Below are 17434 nucleotides of genomic sequence, written 5' to 3'. Positions count from 1 at the left end.
CTTCTTCACTTCCCTGGACTGAACGAGCGATTAGTTGTTCTCGACAAACGCTAATGCCAAGCAATCTTCACAGAGGAGTAAACGTGCAAGGGCTGTAAAATAAGCAACAATCAAGTAGAGAGAACCTACATGTCTTGCTGGGAAACTATGCTTTCTAAAACTTAAAAAAAACCGCTGGATTTTATATTTAACCAATCCTAAGAATTAGGGAGCATTGAGCAGGTGTAAAGAGCATGAAGCAATTTAGGGTTCAGTGTTTTGCTAATAGACACTTTGATATTAACAGACAGGATGTGAACCGCCCAACTGAGCCAGAGCCAATACACAATGCACAATGAACGGAATTTACAATACTTTATTTACAAAAGTATTGAGACGATACACAAAAAGTTTCTCACACAGAGTGTTGTGCATTTCGTCTCTGAATTAAATCAATTTATCTTTCTTTCCAGCCTCTTCAAAAGGCTTAGTCATTTGTCAAACAGCAGCCAGTGAAAAGGCTTGTGGTCTGCAGGAGTGAAGTATGCAGCCTTTTTAAACCAGATTATCCTTGATTTGAGATTAGATCAGAGCATTTTGGCCCCTCAAATCAGATTAGCATCAATAGGGACACTCTTCACTTGACAAGGCATTAATGCGTTCTGCCTTGTCAAGGTTTACCTTTAAATGCACAACCAGGTTGTGTTTTTTTAAGCAACAGCGTGGTCTGGAGAAAACACAGTGCACAAAGACTTACATGCACGAAACCCTTTATCAGTACGGAAACCATTACATCTACAATCAAGAGTTTCTTTATTTTTCACAACTGATCAGATTCATTGGCCTTTTTCACAGCTGCCATGGTGATTTGTCAAAAGCACAGGTGGGACTAACCTTGATGAGGGCTCTGTTCAAGATTATTGCAGTGATGCTAAAACATCTGTTAAAGATGACAGGAACCTTAAATAACTTTTTGGCAACCACTGAATTCATTGATTCATTTAAAACCCTGAAATTGATCATTTTAGAAATATTCTAGCCATTCTGTTGATCATCATTTTAAGACTAAATGGATAGATAAGGCCGAATAGCCACAATTAGTCTGGTTTAGTTTCTTCTTGGCGTTTTACTTCAAAGTCACAGTCATGTCTAATGCTGGACATAGTTTTAATGCCCTCCAGCTGAAACTTAAAGTGACAGAAGAAAAGTAAATGTTAAATTTCTATGCAGATTAAACTTCATCTGCATATAGTGACAATCCCAGGATTTAGTTGAACTGGATTCATCACTGGGACTTCAGATACCTTTTAAAAGCCCCAAGAGGATTCTCATTTAACTTAAATGAGAAATCAATAGAAAATGACATTACTGTCATTCATAATGTTATTGGCCAATTATAATGTAGCACAGTTTAATACAAATGGAGTATTACAGAGGTCAAATCATGACATCAGTCACAAGATGTTTGTTTTTTACAATAATTTAGTCACATAAAAAGATTCAACTAACTGCAATTGACAAGAGAGAGAATGTATTTCAGACACATTGGTAATGTTACTTAGTAATTTAACCCCCCAAAAAACATATTTTTTTTATCTATGAATACATTTATTTATTAAAAAAAACAGTGAGTAGTATTAGTGAAGAGTAGCTGTTACCCTTTCAATTTGCCTATGAATCGCTAATGCTAATTGCTAGCATACACATAGCTAGATCACTACACGGTCGGACTCCATCATATGTAGCAGAACTTCTTCACCCGCATGTATCAGCTCGCTCTCTACGGTACCACGCACTCGCCTTGGAACCCGCGGTGACTTATGGAACGCTCTGCCTGCACACCTACGGTTATCTGAATCTGTGACTTCTTTCGAAGGCCAGATTAAGACGTACCTTTGTATAATACTCCAGGTCTGCTTTTAAACTTATGTTTTTATTATTTATTGACTGTCTTCTGTACCTTTCTAACACGTTTTAATGCTTTATGTCTTGTTTTTACTGATTTGTTTTCCTGCTGTTAAGCACTTTGTGACTCCTGTCTGTGAAAAGCACTTTATAAATATATTTTATTTTATTTATTATTATTAGCATCAATGCTAATCTTAGTTTACACAGATCCTAGCCTTGCATGTAAACTTAAATTCACAAATGTTTAAATTCTTACCAGTTTACATTGTATTTTGTCACCATAACAGACACGATTACAGCTTTATTGTCAAACCATGAACATAACAATAGTAATCATGCTAGCAATTAGCATTACCATTCACTAATCAGTGTAAAGACTATCATGAAGGGTTATTTAAAAAACAGCAAAGTCTAGCTACATGTTAAAGTAGCGTACACCAAGCCCAGCAGTTCATGTGGGGCTTTTAATGTTTTGTAGCATGAAATCATGGTGGAATTAGACACACAGACCACAAAGATGCAAAAGTCTCGTTGAGCTTTTTTTATGAAAGAGTCTTCACATCTTCTGTCTTAAGTAATAGTTTGATTGATCCATGTAGCGTATTCTGTATCGCAGAGGTCCATGAATGCAGCTGCTTTTCTACACACATGGTCAGGATCACCGAGGAAAGAAATGACACCGTAAATCTTGCCTTGGTACACCGCTCCTCCACCAGAATCTCCCTGAGAGAGGGAAATATATTTTGTTATCTTATCTTATATCTTATGAAACACACATTTGTCTTCAAATGCTCAAAACTTTAACGACAGAGGAGGAGAATACATTAGAAGCCGTGACAACCCACATAACATATATCCATTCCAGGTGTTTGGCCACAGAACCAGTGTTGAAACACCTTCGCTTGGTAGACCTCATGGAAATCTTTCTGCAGTGTTTTTTCAAGGTCTTCACAGTTAACAACCTCAATGTCTGCACAGTGTAGAGTAGCTGATTCAGCAGGTTCTACAGAAAAGTAGAAAAGTAGAAAATACATTCGAGCTTCATTTGAAAATGTTTTAAATACCAAGGTAAAATGTTTTATTATATTTTTAAATCATGCATAACTAAAGCAGAATAGAAATGAAACTGAGGCAAATGTTTCTTTCCAAGAAAGAGACAATACAATTTTAGTCCAAAAGAGAAATTGCTTTGCCATGCAATGTTACAAACTGCAGTACAATTAATAGAATTAAGAGAAATCCCTTAGGGAATTCGATTGTGATGTTAATTCAATTAATATAAATTCATCTCACTCCTTTCATGATTAGGGCCTCCAGTAGTGGCAGCGTGACCAGCGATCTCAACCCTAAAAAATAATACCAACAAGTGCTAAGTGGTTAAGTTATATCAACATTAGCAACTTTAACTGTTTTCTAATGGAAAGTTTAATGGGAATTTCTTTTATCTTCTTCCACAGAGACATGGTAACATACTACAAATTACAATAACAAATAGCCTTAAAACCACCAACAAATGGATACCTTGACTCTGACTTAAAGAGCATAACCAATACTTTATTTATCAAATATTTCTTGTTTGTATTGTCACAAGATTTTTATAGTTAATATCATGTGACATGTTAAGAGTCATCTCCAAAACTCTGGAAGCTCTTTGGGGTCTTATTGTCTAATGTGGATCAACAGGCAGCTGTTTTCACAAAAAAGCTCTGATGAAGTACACAACAGTAAAAGTGAATTGCCTCCTGACGGTGTGGCAACAGGCAACGCTGGACCGATCGGCACTGGGGGAAAAGGTAGGAGTTTGAAAGTTGAGAAATGTGAATTAAAACTATCTCAGAAATTGAGAAACCATTTTGTCCAAATTAGATACAATCAAAGTCCCAATAGATCAAGAAGACTTTCGAGAATAGTTACTTCAACACTCAACGTGGAAAGTCTTCATTCGATTCTTAAGACTGGAGGGTTTCTGCAGAGCAAATAGAGTTCTCTAACTCGTTCCATGTTGGAGTTGGATTTGTCATAGTAAGCCAGCACTATCAAATACACTCACACGTCTTAAAGACTGGTATAACAGAACTAGTGTCATAGTATGAGTCAAGTGATTTAACAAATAACCTGTTTGACTCAATGTATATCTTGGAAAGAATCAAAGCTTTTTAAGCATTTACTTTGGAAAACCCTGTGACTACTGGTGACAAGAACATGCCTGAGGGGGAAAGCTCGGGACTTTCTTGGACCCCAAATACAATTTGGGCAAGACCATGCAAAATTACACCATTAGTTTGAGGGTCACCAAGGAGGTGTTTAAATATAAAGGCGGAGCAGTAACCATAGGCTGAGGAACTATATATACCCAAGACTGTGTTCAGGGCAGGATAATCAGTGGGTCTCCGGAGCCCACCTCACGAGTCGTTTCTGTTTGAAGAGTAAACTCTATTGGATCGAACTCTGTCCGTTTCCAATGTTTTCTTCAAACATCTTTGGGACACCAATAGATATGAAGTACAGAATAGACAAAGTGTTGGAGGAGTAGCTTAGACTTCATCAACTGGCCCGGCCTGAGCTTCTACTCTCCAACATCCACCACCAAGGGAGCACAGAGGAGAAGATGTTGGATTGACATTTCATGGCTCGCATTGGTGGTGCTTGTAGCCTTTCATTAGCGGATCGTAGTGAACGAGAAGGCTCACGAACCTGAATGAGGTGGGTGCCGTGCTATTATCCACGTTCGTGCCTTGCTCCTAGTTTGAGCAGCACCAGGGAGCCAGCGGAGGGGAATGAAAAGTAGAGTGTCATGACTGTGTTTTGGCTGGTTGAAGACCAGAAACGCTGCCTCATTTAGGACCACTTGCAGCATGCTCAACTCTGCCGTCAGTCACCAGGCCGTGATTTGTTCCCCGCTTGAACTTTATGCAAATCAAGGCAAAATTTGCCTGGAAGCTTTCTAGATATTTGTAGTGTAAGAAAATCTGCCCAACAGACCTCCAAGGCTGCCCTGCTTCGGTCTAACTGGCATTGATTGTATGCAGAAAATAAATCTGAACTTGGCTAAGTAACTTTTAGCTGATATGCTGCCCAGATCTGGAGCGGACCTAAAGAAATGTAAGACTTTCAAAACTAGGTGGGAAGAATCACAGCTCACATTTCAGGACGATATTCACAGTCAGGGAGAACTATAGGTGGAACGTCAGAGGGGGTAGGTAGCTGCAGCAGCATGATGTCATGGGACCTCTTGTCTTTGTCCGTATAGATCACAGGTTCTGATGTGATTTGCACTTCTTGTGCTGCCCCCCCTGGATGCAAACTTACATTTGCAAACATAGCTCTACATGGGGGAAGAGGTGAAAGATGAATATTGCACAATCAAACATAAAATCATTCTATTCTCAGCTTGTTTTATTTAAATTGTTCTTCTCAAGAATACTATAACCATTTATATTTGTTGTTATACACCCTGCATTAATATGTATGTATTAAATAGTGTTAAGATGTTATGTAGAATTTCCTTACCGGCCTGGCTTCAAGCAGTGAGCTGCAGTCAAAATCCACCTGTCACTGATCAGAGAGCCACCACACAAGTTGTACGATCCACCAGAAGCAACTCTCAGTTTGACATGATATGGACGCTCACATGGTTGACCGCCAACGATTCTCTTCTGCAGATCGACCGCTGTGCTCACCGTGACACCTGGAAGAGAAAGTCCTCCACCAGGTGACTTTCAGTTAGAACAATGGGGTTTTTTTGTGTTAGAAATACACCTTATCGGCTTACAGTACAGAAGAAAAAGAAGAGTCCCCATTATAAGAACAGACAGTATAGTTAATGCACATGACTGAGAAGTGTCTGCCACTGACCAGACGTGGTTTTGATAAATCATTAACTAAAAGGTGCACTTGGCAGATCTCTGCCAGTTGTGACTGCATCGACAACTTCTGTAATGTTAGTAATCACATCTTAAAGCTTTAATTCAGGCTTTATGTCAATTTTTTTTTACGTAATTTGTGTATATGTGAAGTTGAAGCCCAATAAAAATGCACGGAAAATTTGTGTCTCTAGCTGAAGAGCAGCAGCTGAGTGGCAAAGATGCAGTCAGCTGTCTCTGTACTGGTTTCCTTAGCCGTTAGCTCTTAGCTGTTAGCCAAACACACTGTCCAACACAATAAAATTGAGTGAACTTAAGCAACGTCAATTAATGCAGTCAATCAGTGGCACTATCAAACAGGTAATAAAGGAGTTTTGTGATACAAAAAAAAGGTCCTTGAGCATGCAGCCACAAAACAAATAAATATGCAGTTGGGTGCCGCATAATCTGACATTTGCCCTGGACAGACACTTAGATGCACACATATGCACACGTCCAAGACCAATCTCATTATCTCCCGGCCAACTAATAAACCAACATGCTCTCATTCCCAGGGTGTCACATACCAATGATTCTAACTCGCTGCATACTGACGCGTGATCAGTCCTGTTTGGCATCAATAATGTGAGGTTACTCTGTGAATTCAAACAAAAGGCAACAAAACCTCAACAAAACGATTACTAGATTTAAAATAAGTATGTAACATTGGGACACGAACAACGGTCTCCTCGTTGAAAGTCCTGTGTTTCTTTGACCCATTCACATTGTGTTGTTTTTTGCACTAATTGTACTACTTCATCACACTCCAGGAGCATTTTCTGTGAGCGCGTTCACATTGTAGTAAGTTTGAAAGCCTGCCCGTCTAATATAGTGTGTGAATACTATACAATACTATGAACACACGGTATCATTAAAATAAGCACCAGAAACTACTATGTAGATTAAACGTTCGATTACTCACCAACCCACAGCAAAAGGAGAAGCATAAAACCAACCATTGCTGCTATTCACTGTCAATGGACTACCTTTCTGTCCCAGCAGCAGCTACCAATCACCTCGTAAAAGCTTATGAATGCAACGCCGTTGGCTGCAGAGCTCTTCACCAGTATGCAAAGTTTGGATCACTTATCAACACTTCCTGCCCTTGGCCTCCATAAAGTGACAGCAGGGAAATTACACTGAAATGAAACTATGCGCTCTACTGCATGATACTTGAGATGAAATATTTGATGAAATTTGCTTTTGTTTTAACTGTAAGCACAATTTGCCTCTCATATTAAACAAGCTTTAACCATACATGAACCACATATGAAATAGCACTGACATTCATTGTCCTGGTTTGGCAAAGCCTACATAGCACTTAATGTTATTTTATATTTGTGATACCATTATATATAATGATAAAGGACATTTGCCTAAATCAGCATTGTTTTGTCCATCATCAGTTCATGGATAAAATAACAAAATAATAATGTTTATTTGAATAATCCAGTAAGGGAATTTAATACAAATAACGGTACAAAAGACAAAAATGAAACATTGCCACAAAACTCTCCTGCTCATGTATTTGCAGCAGCACATACAGTGGCTTCTAACCTTGTCTTTCTGCCCCTTTCCCACAAATATTAAGGTAGTCATGTGATAAATGAAGGATCTCTAATCAATGTTATTATAAGGACAAGCTGCCCCCACATGACCCAACCAAAACAGTTATTGTAGGTTTAGAGGTATTGATTAGTGGAGAAATTTGACTGTAAAATAACATGCAAAATATTTTTTAATTATTAATGGGAAAATGTGTCTTTTTTTTTAACCATAATAATTTAAAGCAAGAATTGATTAACTAACATTTGTAACTCAGACACTACCATGTGAAACTACAGTCACAAGATCACAATTATTGTTTGTCTTAAAGAGATTTACAAATAATACTTAAAACCAATCAATTGTAAATTCAGAATAACTCAACAATTTTCTTTATACATGTGAAAATTCTTGTTTAATCATGAGAGCACATTTCACAGTTGACCACACATTAGACACATCTAGGGTGTAGCCATAATTCCATTGATCCACGGTAGGTAGTCGCAGACTCTCATGAATACAATTGGTTCTCTGCAGACATTGCAACCATCACAAACGGCAGCATTGACACCATAAATCATGTCATTGTACACCACTCCTCCACCAGAGTCACCCTGTGAGAGAGATGTATATACTGTTTGTTACAAACTTTTACATGATTTACTGTAATACTCTTTTATATTTAAGTGGTAAAACTTGACTGTAGAAAAGATATTAGGTTAGAAGCCAGACAAACTCACTTCACATGCATCCACTCCAGCTCTTTGTCCACAGAACGCGTGTTGATAGCTATATGGACCAGCAAACCTTGGACATCTGACAACCGTTGTGTTTGCACATTGGAGAGTAGCTGATCTACTGGGTTCTAGATGACAAAGAATGTAATCATTACATTCTTGACTTGTACTCAGAAAAATGAACCCAACTGTCAGGCACGTGCACAGATAGACCCCAAGTGGTGCTCAAGCACCAGCCCTTGTGCCCTGGTTGAGAAAAAGTGCCCTTTTTTTCTTGAGCCCAATTTTTTTTTTCATTCATCAATATTTTTAGAATACAAATTAGTTTCTCTGTCATCAATTTCCCCAAATGTGTTTTGATATCTGAGGGGTTATTTATTTGAGTTCTTGTGAGAATTTCGCCCCGACATGCTCCGCGGCATAGACGTAGAATACGTATTCTATGCCTATGCTCCCGGGTGCTCTCCCTCCTCATCCCCCACATCAGTGCTGAGCGCAAGGCCACACCGGTGCAGACTACGTCTTCACTGACCTGCAGCATCAGACTAACAGGTAATGACAGTGTTTGTGCAATCCCCCGACGTTGTTTTTTTATAAATTAACAACAACATTAGTGCCGCTGAAAACATTACGTCTGAAAACATAACTGGTCCGACGTTTCCTAAAAAAATAAACAAACAACTAACTTGATTTCAAAGCATTGCCCAGCTGTTTACTGACGTTTGTCATGTTAAATGACATTATTTGTCTGAAAGTGCATATTTTGTGTTGTATAAATGCCGTTTAGACAATTTCGAAAGTATGTTGAATTTATGTTTATAAATGTCACGAAAATTCACAGCTAGAAAATAGCAGGTAAACTATGCTAGCTCTCTGTGTCATGCTATCCTTGTCCCACAATTGTTTAACGTGATATTTATGTATCTCTTCGTTTTGCCTGTTTTACAACGATCAAACTTGTATGAGTAATTGCAGAGGGTGAAAAAGAGTAAAATAAGGGAAATGTAAGCTAGCTGTCTAATCCTGCCAAGAGGAAACACAGGTTGAGAAGAGCATAATTAGTGTAATGCTGCTTATGCTTTAACCTTCAGAAAACAGTACAATTATTATCCACAACATTCATTTATCTCTTTTACAAAATTTGCAGCATAATGCCAAAAAAAGACAGAGTCAAAAAGCAGAAGGACAGGGAACTGCAGCAAGCAGCTCAGAGTAGCCGCTCCCTTTTGACTTGGATCAGGCCATCAACGAGCCAATTAAATGAGGGAGAATCAGTTACCCTACCTGGTCCAGGGGAGCCCATCACAGATGAGGAAGGACAGACTAGTTATGTTCAGGGGCAAACAGAAACAGTGATGCCTGAGGAGATGAGTTGACAGCAGCCCCCTTACATCACAGCTAGGGCATGTGGAGGAAAGAGCTGAAAATGAGGATGCAATTTCCAAAATAGCCACCATGCCATACCCTACTGATCCGTCCCATGTTGACGCATTTAATATCAGGTGCAATGAGAGCTACAAAGCTATGTGCTGCAGTTAGGGCCCTGTCAACCAGAAAAGACATTGAAATAAATCACAGTGAAGTGATACAAATCTTCCAAGACATGGCACCAAGGAGGATGCTCCTGTGAAGATCCTTTTATTTATCCAGAGCAGAGTTTTGATAAGTTTTAAGTTAGAATATTGTTCGATTATTTAACATACTATTTGCTTATACAATATGGCCTTGTTTTGTCTGTTTATGCCTGTTATTCATTTATTTATTCAATTTGATCATTTGATCTAGTTTGTTAACACAAATAAATATATAAGTTGAAAACCTCCTGTGTTTTTTTTATTTATTATTATTATTTTTGATTTCATAAATAATTTTGGCGATGGGTGCCCTTTTTTTTTTTTTTGAGCACCTGCCCCCAAAATGTCTGTGCACGCATCTTTCAATATTTTTTGAGAATCAAACAGAATCATTAAATTAGGTTATCTGCTTTATTGAAAAATAGTTTCCACGCATCTTTAATTGTGCTAAGTTTAGAAGTGTACTCCCAATTTTTGTAAAAAAAAAACAAAAACACAACATTTTATAAATTGTATTTCATCTAAATATATTTGTCAGCATTTATATAAAATATACAGTACATGCAAAATAATAATAATACAAATAATAATAACACTAACTGTCATAAGTGTAAATCATTTTAATAATAAAATAAACAAGATTCATCTCACGTCTTGCACCGTTAGGGCCTCCAGCTGTGGCTCCATGACCTGCAATCCTAACTGTCGCACCTCTGAAATACAATAAAAAAATAGAATAAACTTTTCCTCAGAGTTCTTCATGAGTTGAGCTTTCAGACCTATGAAAGGGGAAAGATCCTGACTCACAAATTGGGTTGATTTCCACATCTAGGAAGTGGTACAGGTTGAATCCGAGCAGGGGATGCTAGCCTCAGCAGCATGATGTCATGTTTCCTGTTCTGGTTGTCTCTAAGTGGCAAAAGGTTTCAAACTATAATGCTCTTAGTACCGATCTGGCATCAGTTTTGCCCCTCTCAGTGACAACGTTTCAAAATATGCAATTAGCATATAAATCAGCTTAATATACCATTGAATTGTTGTTTTGTAATAGCTTTCCCTGATGTATTATTCCTTCTCTATTGTTTTATATAATATTTATAGTTTTTTCACTCATAGGGTATGTCGCATTATTATTGTTAAGGACAATAAATCTTTACAGGAAATGAACAGGTGTATAAACCAATATCACCCTAGCAAACAGGAGCACACACACACAAAACGACATAATCACATACTGTCTTTTTTCTTTGTTCATAATGTATTGTTATTGTTGTTATCCTACAGCTTGTTAGAATACTTTGCCATCAATATAATGTATATTAATTTTGTTTTCTTTATATTTTGTCTGCATTTTTTCTGCAAATAAACTTAAAAAAAGACAATAAATCTTTACAGGAAATGAACAGAAAGAGTCCAACACTGTTGAGGACTTAATATGGACGAATTGTATCTTTCCTTTGTATATCCAGAGGATGGACACAATAACATGTCTTTTAGAAAAATATATTATTGTGTGATACCATATGAGAAATATATAGATATATAATAAATTAACTGATGTCATGTGTGGTAGAAATGTATTTGACATGAAGGAATGAATTATCATGGTTTGTCATTTTGAGAAGCCTCAGAATCTTTCAGACTTTGCATAGATTTATATGAGGAGGCTCTGGGTGTCTGGAGGTAAAGATACAATGAGAACCATCATAAATAGTCTTGACCAGGGGTAAACACGTTTGTTTTTCCTCCTCTCTGGTGTTGTTGTTATTAGACTGGGGTAAAACCTCACCTATGTGTGAGATTTGGTCCAAACCACAACACTGTTGCCTCGTTGGATGCGGGCCACGGGTCCGGTGTTGTGTTGTTGCTGCAGTAACAGTATTGTGTTGAGATCAGCCACCACGAGTTAAGTTGGTAAACTGTGCTTTATAACTTAGTGGACCAGGCTGCTGAATCTGAGTTCACCAGTCGGGTCTTTGTTTCTTCTTCTTCTTTTTAAAAAAAAAACTAACCCTCAATTCAGACGTACACGGTGTGTAAGCCAGCCCCCATTATGTGCCTCATTGCTCCGTTAAATAATCGTGGCCTCAACCCGCCATCTTTCTCATATTCTCCCCCCCGCTATTGACATTGGGAGTGAACAACAACTTTGAGACTTAATTCATAGTTTGGTTTTTGGTCTCTGATCCCAGGGTGGTGCCCCATTATTGTTAGTATATGTTAATAATCTTATAGATATTAATAATATCTATATATCTATAACTATCTATATATCTATCTATCTATCTATCTATCTATCTATCTATCTCTATCTATCTAGATATATCTATAGATATATCTAGATATAGAGAGAGACAGAGGGCGAGAGAGAGAGAGCAAGTTTTCCCTTTAAATTAATATTAATCCTTTTTGTTATCTTTTTGTATTGTAAGTTGTTTTTAAATTGCAATTACAAAACACGTGTATGACCTTAACTTGTCCCCTTCTTCCTAAACACTTCTCTACCTTCTACACTTCTGCTGTGAGGGTGACTTCTAGTTTTCCTGCTATCTTTGCTGTGTTTTTTAACCCAAAAACTCCAATCTGCCAGTCATGATGAAGAGTCAAAATCTCACACTGACACAGACCAAGCTCTCCGGCTGCCTTAGAAATGTAAAGCTAACACAAGTGAGCTGACAGTTCAATCGGATCTGTCACAGCTGTCCTACAGGACATTGCAGATTTGAACACATATTTAATGATCATAACAGATTTCTACAATGTAGTTTACAGTTCTGTATTACAATCTTTATTCTGCATTTTGTAACCTGGTTGTTAAATTTATTCAGACTACAGAAATGCTACGAGATCATATTTAGTAAGCCCTTTTACTTTTTCCACTGGACTCCCAGTCCACTAAAATTAGTTTTTCTTATTGTTATTTCACCTTCACTGTGCACAATGAAAATGGAAAAAAAATATTGTATTCATAGATTGTGATATTCTCAATGAGGGAGAGGGAGTTGATGTGAATACAATAACTTCTATCAGGAAATGTTTTTTGTGGAAAAACCGAGATTAGAGCAGATTATTTAAATTATTATTTTAGGTCTTAAAAATGTTGAGGGGGTCCTTGAATATCTGTATACTTTAACTTAGAAACTATATACCAACTATGAAAAATATATGTGCGGTTCCTCTTTAAGTGTATTGCCTGATGGACGCTTGTTACACCTCTGAGGACCTTTCAATGATTGTCAGATTTAAAAAGACTAACTTGTTCTTTCTGCCATTATATGACAACAGTGTCTGCTTCACCTCTAAACAGTAGCAGCAACGTGGCGGTGCTCTCATATGTACTTTAATGGTTTTGGCTTGTGTAAAACAGGGATTTTATTGTCGTCTTCTGGATATATCAAAATGCGCCCGTACGATCCATGGCACATAAAAAGCTCACTTTGTGATCTAAATGTTTGATCCCTTTTCATAAAAAACATTCACAGGGAGGGCTGCAACTTAAATACAAAACTGGCAAAATAAGTTTCAGAATCTCCCCTGATCAACCAGAAAAACAAAAATAAAAAATCTAAAAACCATCCACCTTTTCCTGCCCCTTCCCCACAAATAATAAGGTAGTCATTTGATAAATAAAGCAGCTGTAATCAATGTCATTATAAGGACAAGCTGCCCCCACGTGGCCAAAGCAAATCAGTTATTGTAGGTTTATAGATATTGATTAGTTGAGCTTTTTATTGCACAGAAATCTTAGGAAAACCAACTGAAATAACGATTGTGAGTCATCTTCATTTTATTTAAAAGTGACAACATTGTACAAGAAGATTCATATTGATTATCAAAGTTCTCAGTATTGTTAACGGGAGAGCAGACTATTGTATTTTTTTTTTTTAATGACTAAATTCACACGTGGGAAAATCTATATTTTATATGTATATATATTTTGATTATTATTTTTACCATAACAACACTTTGACACCAACAATATGTAAAGTAGCAGTTATAACTCAGACACTACCATAATGTTTGTTCTTAAAGAGCTTTACAAACGCTTAATCAATAGTTAGTTAATGTATCAACTGTAAATTTAGAGTAACTCAACAATTTTTCTTAATGCCTTTAAAAATGCCTGTTAAATGACAGAACATTTTACAGTATAGCACACCCTACACATCCCATTCAGGGTTTAATACCGGTAGTTTTTAAGATCCAATCCATGTACTCTTTTTCACAGACGTCCATGAATCCAGCTGCCTCAACACAGGCATGGGTTCCATTACCAATGAATGAATTGACACCATAAAGCATGCCATTGAACACCACTCCTCCACCAGAGTCACCCTGTGAGAAAGATGTATATATTTAGTGTGACAGACTTTTGTATCTTTTATTGAAAAACTAATTTATAATGAATTGGTAAAAATGGTAATAAAGTAAAAGTTAGAAGCCATGCCAACTCACTTTAGATAAATCCACTCCAGCTCTTTGGCAACACAACCAGTGTTGATAGCTCAGATACTGCCAGTCATCTGGGTAGCTGTTCGGCAGACAGTTTCTGAGCTTCTGACAGTTGACGACCTCGGTGTTTGCACATTGGAGCTTCACTGTTTCTTCAGATACTAGATGAGAATTGAAAAAAGTGTTTCTAAACCACATAAACAACAACTTTTATCATTATCTACCTAACTTGTACACAGAGAATCCTTCCACCAACAAATACACACAATTATTCATACCAATATATTATTTTTATAAAAGATCAAACAGCATCTTTATTAAAATTATTTATCTGTTTTATGAAAAAGAAAAAAAGGGACCAAAATAGTTTTCAAAACATCTTGAAATGTGACGAGTTGAGCTTGAAAATAATGTCTACAAGTAGATTTATGTTTTGCTATGTTTTTTCAGAAATATATAATATAATACGCAATGCACTTTTAAGAGCAAAATTAAATGGAAGCCCACATGGACCCAGTTTTTGTCTTTCTTAGAGCAGACAAGGGATCTTTAGTGGCTGATAGCAGGACAGCAGTATAATCCACAAAGAAGTGGTTTATGTGATCTGAAAGCTGGGAACCTGAAGATTCATTTTAATGCAGGTATTCCAGCTTTAACACTGAGCCCACTACAGTTTGTCTCAGAGGGTTTATGTAAATATGTTTCAGCAATGTAACCAAACATACAAGCAAAATAAATAACACTGTCATAAACATAGACAATTGGTATTATAAAATAAACAAAATTCATCTCACTTCTTAATTTAGAAAAGGTTTTCAATTTGGATGCATGACCTGCAATCTGAACTTCATCACCTCTGAAATGCAAGAAAAAGAATCAAAATAAACTTTTCCTCAGAGTTCCTCATGAGTTAGAGTTTCAGACTTATTAGAGGGGAAAGATGAAGACTCACTCGTTGAGACGACTTTGACAGTTAGGAAGTGGTATGATGGTTGTATGATGAATGTTAGGGTCAGTTATCTCCAGCAGCATGATGTCATGTTTCCTGTTCTGGTTGTCCATAAAGAAATGAGGTGTGACTGCCACTGGTGTTCCTGGACCTGGATGCACACCCAAAACTGTTCTCATTGTCCTACAAGTAAGTAAAGATTGAAGAGGAACATCACTGAATTATTGTATCATAGATCAGAAATCATTGAACAATGCTGTGTTTGTTTTAGGAATTCTATAGTTTAATATCAAACTATTACTGATTGCTGCTTCAGGACCTTGTGAGTTTTATTGAATTCATGAATGACAGTTTTACTCAAAATCTAGTAACAATATATTTCTTACTTTCTCCACTGTTCATTAGTCAGAGATCCACCATTAGCTACCATTATCTGTTATCTATCTCCAATGGTACAAATGCTTAGTTTGGACATGAAGTCCAAGTCTAATTGAAGACACAAACTCTGCACATACATCATTCTGCACAGTGAAGGTGAAGTAACATTTTTGAGTGGAGTGGGCCTTTAAGTATGAATCTGGTTGTCTTACCATGTTTCGTCCCAGCAGTGTGCTGCAGTCAGAATCCACTGGGGACTGATCAGAGAGCCACCACACTCAAGTTCAAATGGTCCATTAGCTTCAGATTTTCTCAGTTGAACGTGGTACCGACTCTCATTAGTCAGACAATCTTGTCCTCCGATGATTCTCTTCTGCAGATCCACCACTGTGCCCACTGTGACACCTGAAACACAAAGTCCTCCACGAGGTGACTGTCTGTGGAACAGCAGTTGTTTCAGAGAACAACTCACTCACTCTTTAGAAAGTTGTGAACATACATGGTGAACTGTGCCAAAAGTCCAATGGAAGCCAAGTATTGCGCTTTTACTTTGGTAACACACATCTATGTACACATAGTTCACCTTTACAAAACTGTTCAGTTAGTTCTTCTCTTTACAGACATGAAGTTCACTAAATCTCATATCCAAACCAAATTATGATCCATGTCTAATGATTAACAACTTTTTTTTATGATACCAGTTAGTAAGTTAAGTAATATATTTACTTTTGAAAGGAATAATACGTTTAAAGTAAGTTATAACTCTTGAAGAGTAACTTGCCCAAAACTTTGAAATAATTAAATGAATAAAAATTATAAATCAAATTACATAGCAAAAAATGGATTTTTGTTTGTAATATTTCCATTATTTAACACAAGAACTTTCTGCGATTGTCAGAATTGCTTCTGCTTCAGTCAGAAGACACTTGAACACAGCTGACAGCATATTAATGGGCCACAGAAGAAGAAACACTGGCTTTCTATACATTTTTAAACAGATTTAAAAATGTATCTGCTAACTTTTAAATGCAAGACTGGCCCTAGAATACATAATAGATCTCTTAACACCTTACGAGAGGTATAATAACAGCATGTCTGATGCATTAACTCAGTTTAAAATACACTATTTACATGAAGACTGAAAGCATAGAGAATGGTTAAAGTAAGCAGCAGTAGTTGACCACTCACCGGCCCACAGCAGAAGGAGAAGATGCGTCATGCCACCCATCTCTTTCAATGACTGTCCTCCTGGTGAAACACTGGTGCCTTTTTAAATCTGTTCTCACTGTCCTGTTGGCCTTCCAGCCACCAATCACCTCATGAAGGTTTATCAACACAAATCCATTGGCTACACAGGTCTGCACTTATGCAAATGTTGGATCACTTATCGAGGAACAAGGGAAAAGTCTCTGATATAGAAAGAGAAGAAAAAAAGCTGCATTCTATTGAGCAGACAGATTAGACCAACATGAAACTGACTTCATTGTGTTTTCACGTAGATTAACAGAGATACTGTTTAAGTCTATATTGAAGAAATTGGTTAAAGTTGGCTTTAAGACGACATGTTGTTTGAAATAATGTTAAAAGGTTACTGTTTACCTATAATACAGGTCTATGCAAATGCTCAATGTGTGTGTGTGTGTGTGTGTGTGTGTGTGTGTGTGTGTGTGTGTGTGTGTGTGTGTGTGTGTGTGTGTGTGTGTGTGTGTGTGTGTGTGTGTGAGTGCCAGTAGTTTGTGTAAAACTGAATTATTTCTGTTAATTTCCATTTGTTTCATACTAAAAATTAAAATTTTACTAAAAACCTGTCAACCTAACATTTGGTGTGTGTGTTTGGGTAGTAGTAGTAGTAGTAGTAGTAGTAGTAGTAGTAGTAGTACTAGTAATATCAGTAGAACTAGTACCAGTAGTAGCAATAATATTAGTCGTACTAGTACCAGTAGTAGTAGGAGGGAAGTATGTGTACTGATACTGATTTATTTCTGTTAATTTCCTTTTTTTAAACAAATT

The 17434-nt window shown here is 37.0% G+C and overlaps 1 protein-coding gene across 1 annotated transcript; it reads right to left on the bottom strand.

Moving 5' to 3' along the window:
- Positions 1–13416: 13416 nt before the first annotated feature.
- Positions 13417–16664, bottom strand: LOC129095959 (trypsin I-P1-like). Its single transcript, XM_054604577.1, has 6 exons — positions 16613–16664; positions 15637–15829; positions 15050–15229; positions 14892–14953; positions 14101–14258; positions 13417–13980 (listed from the first exon to the last, which is right to left on the bottom strand). Exons 1-6 carry the CDS (start codon positions 16650–16652, stop codon positions 13819–13821), a joined length of 795 nt encoding a protein of 264 aa, XP_054460552.1. The 5' UTR covers positions 16653–16664; the 3' UTR covers positions 13417–13818.
- Positions 16665–17434: the final 770 nt, after the last annotated feature.

This window comes from Anoplopoma fimbria, chromosome 9 (assembly GCF_027596085.1).
Source record: "Anoplopoma fimbria isolate UVic2021 breed Golden Eagle Sablefish chromosome 9, Afim_UVic_2022, whole genome shotgun sequence".
Lineage (NCBI taxonomy): Eukaryota > Metazoa > Chordata > Actinopteri > Perciformes > Anoplopomatidae > Anoplopoma > Anoplopoma fimbria.
The sequence above is the reverse complement of the archived record's forward strand: the minus strand, read 5'-3'. Positions and strand labels throughout refer to the sequence as shown.

Excerpts from the sequence above, each read along its gene's own strand:
- LOC129095959 (XM_054604577.1), bottom strand. The coding sequence starts at position 16,652 with ATGGGTGGCATGACGCATCTTCTCCTTCTGCTGTGGGCCG. Across the intron at positions 15,230-15,636 it reads CACTGCTGGGACGAAACATG|GACAATGAGAACAGTTTTGG; the intron begins GTAAGACAACCA and ends ACTTACTTGTAG. Across the intron at positions 14,259-14,891 it reads AACCTTTTCTAAATTAAGAA|TATCTGAAGAAACAGTGAAG; the intron begins GTGAGATGAATT and ends ATTCTCATCTAG.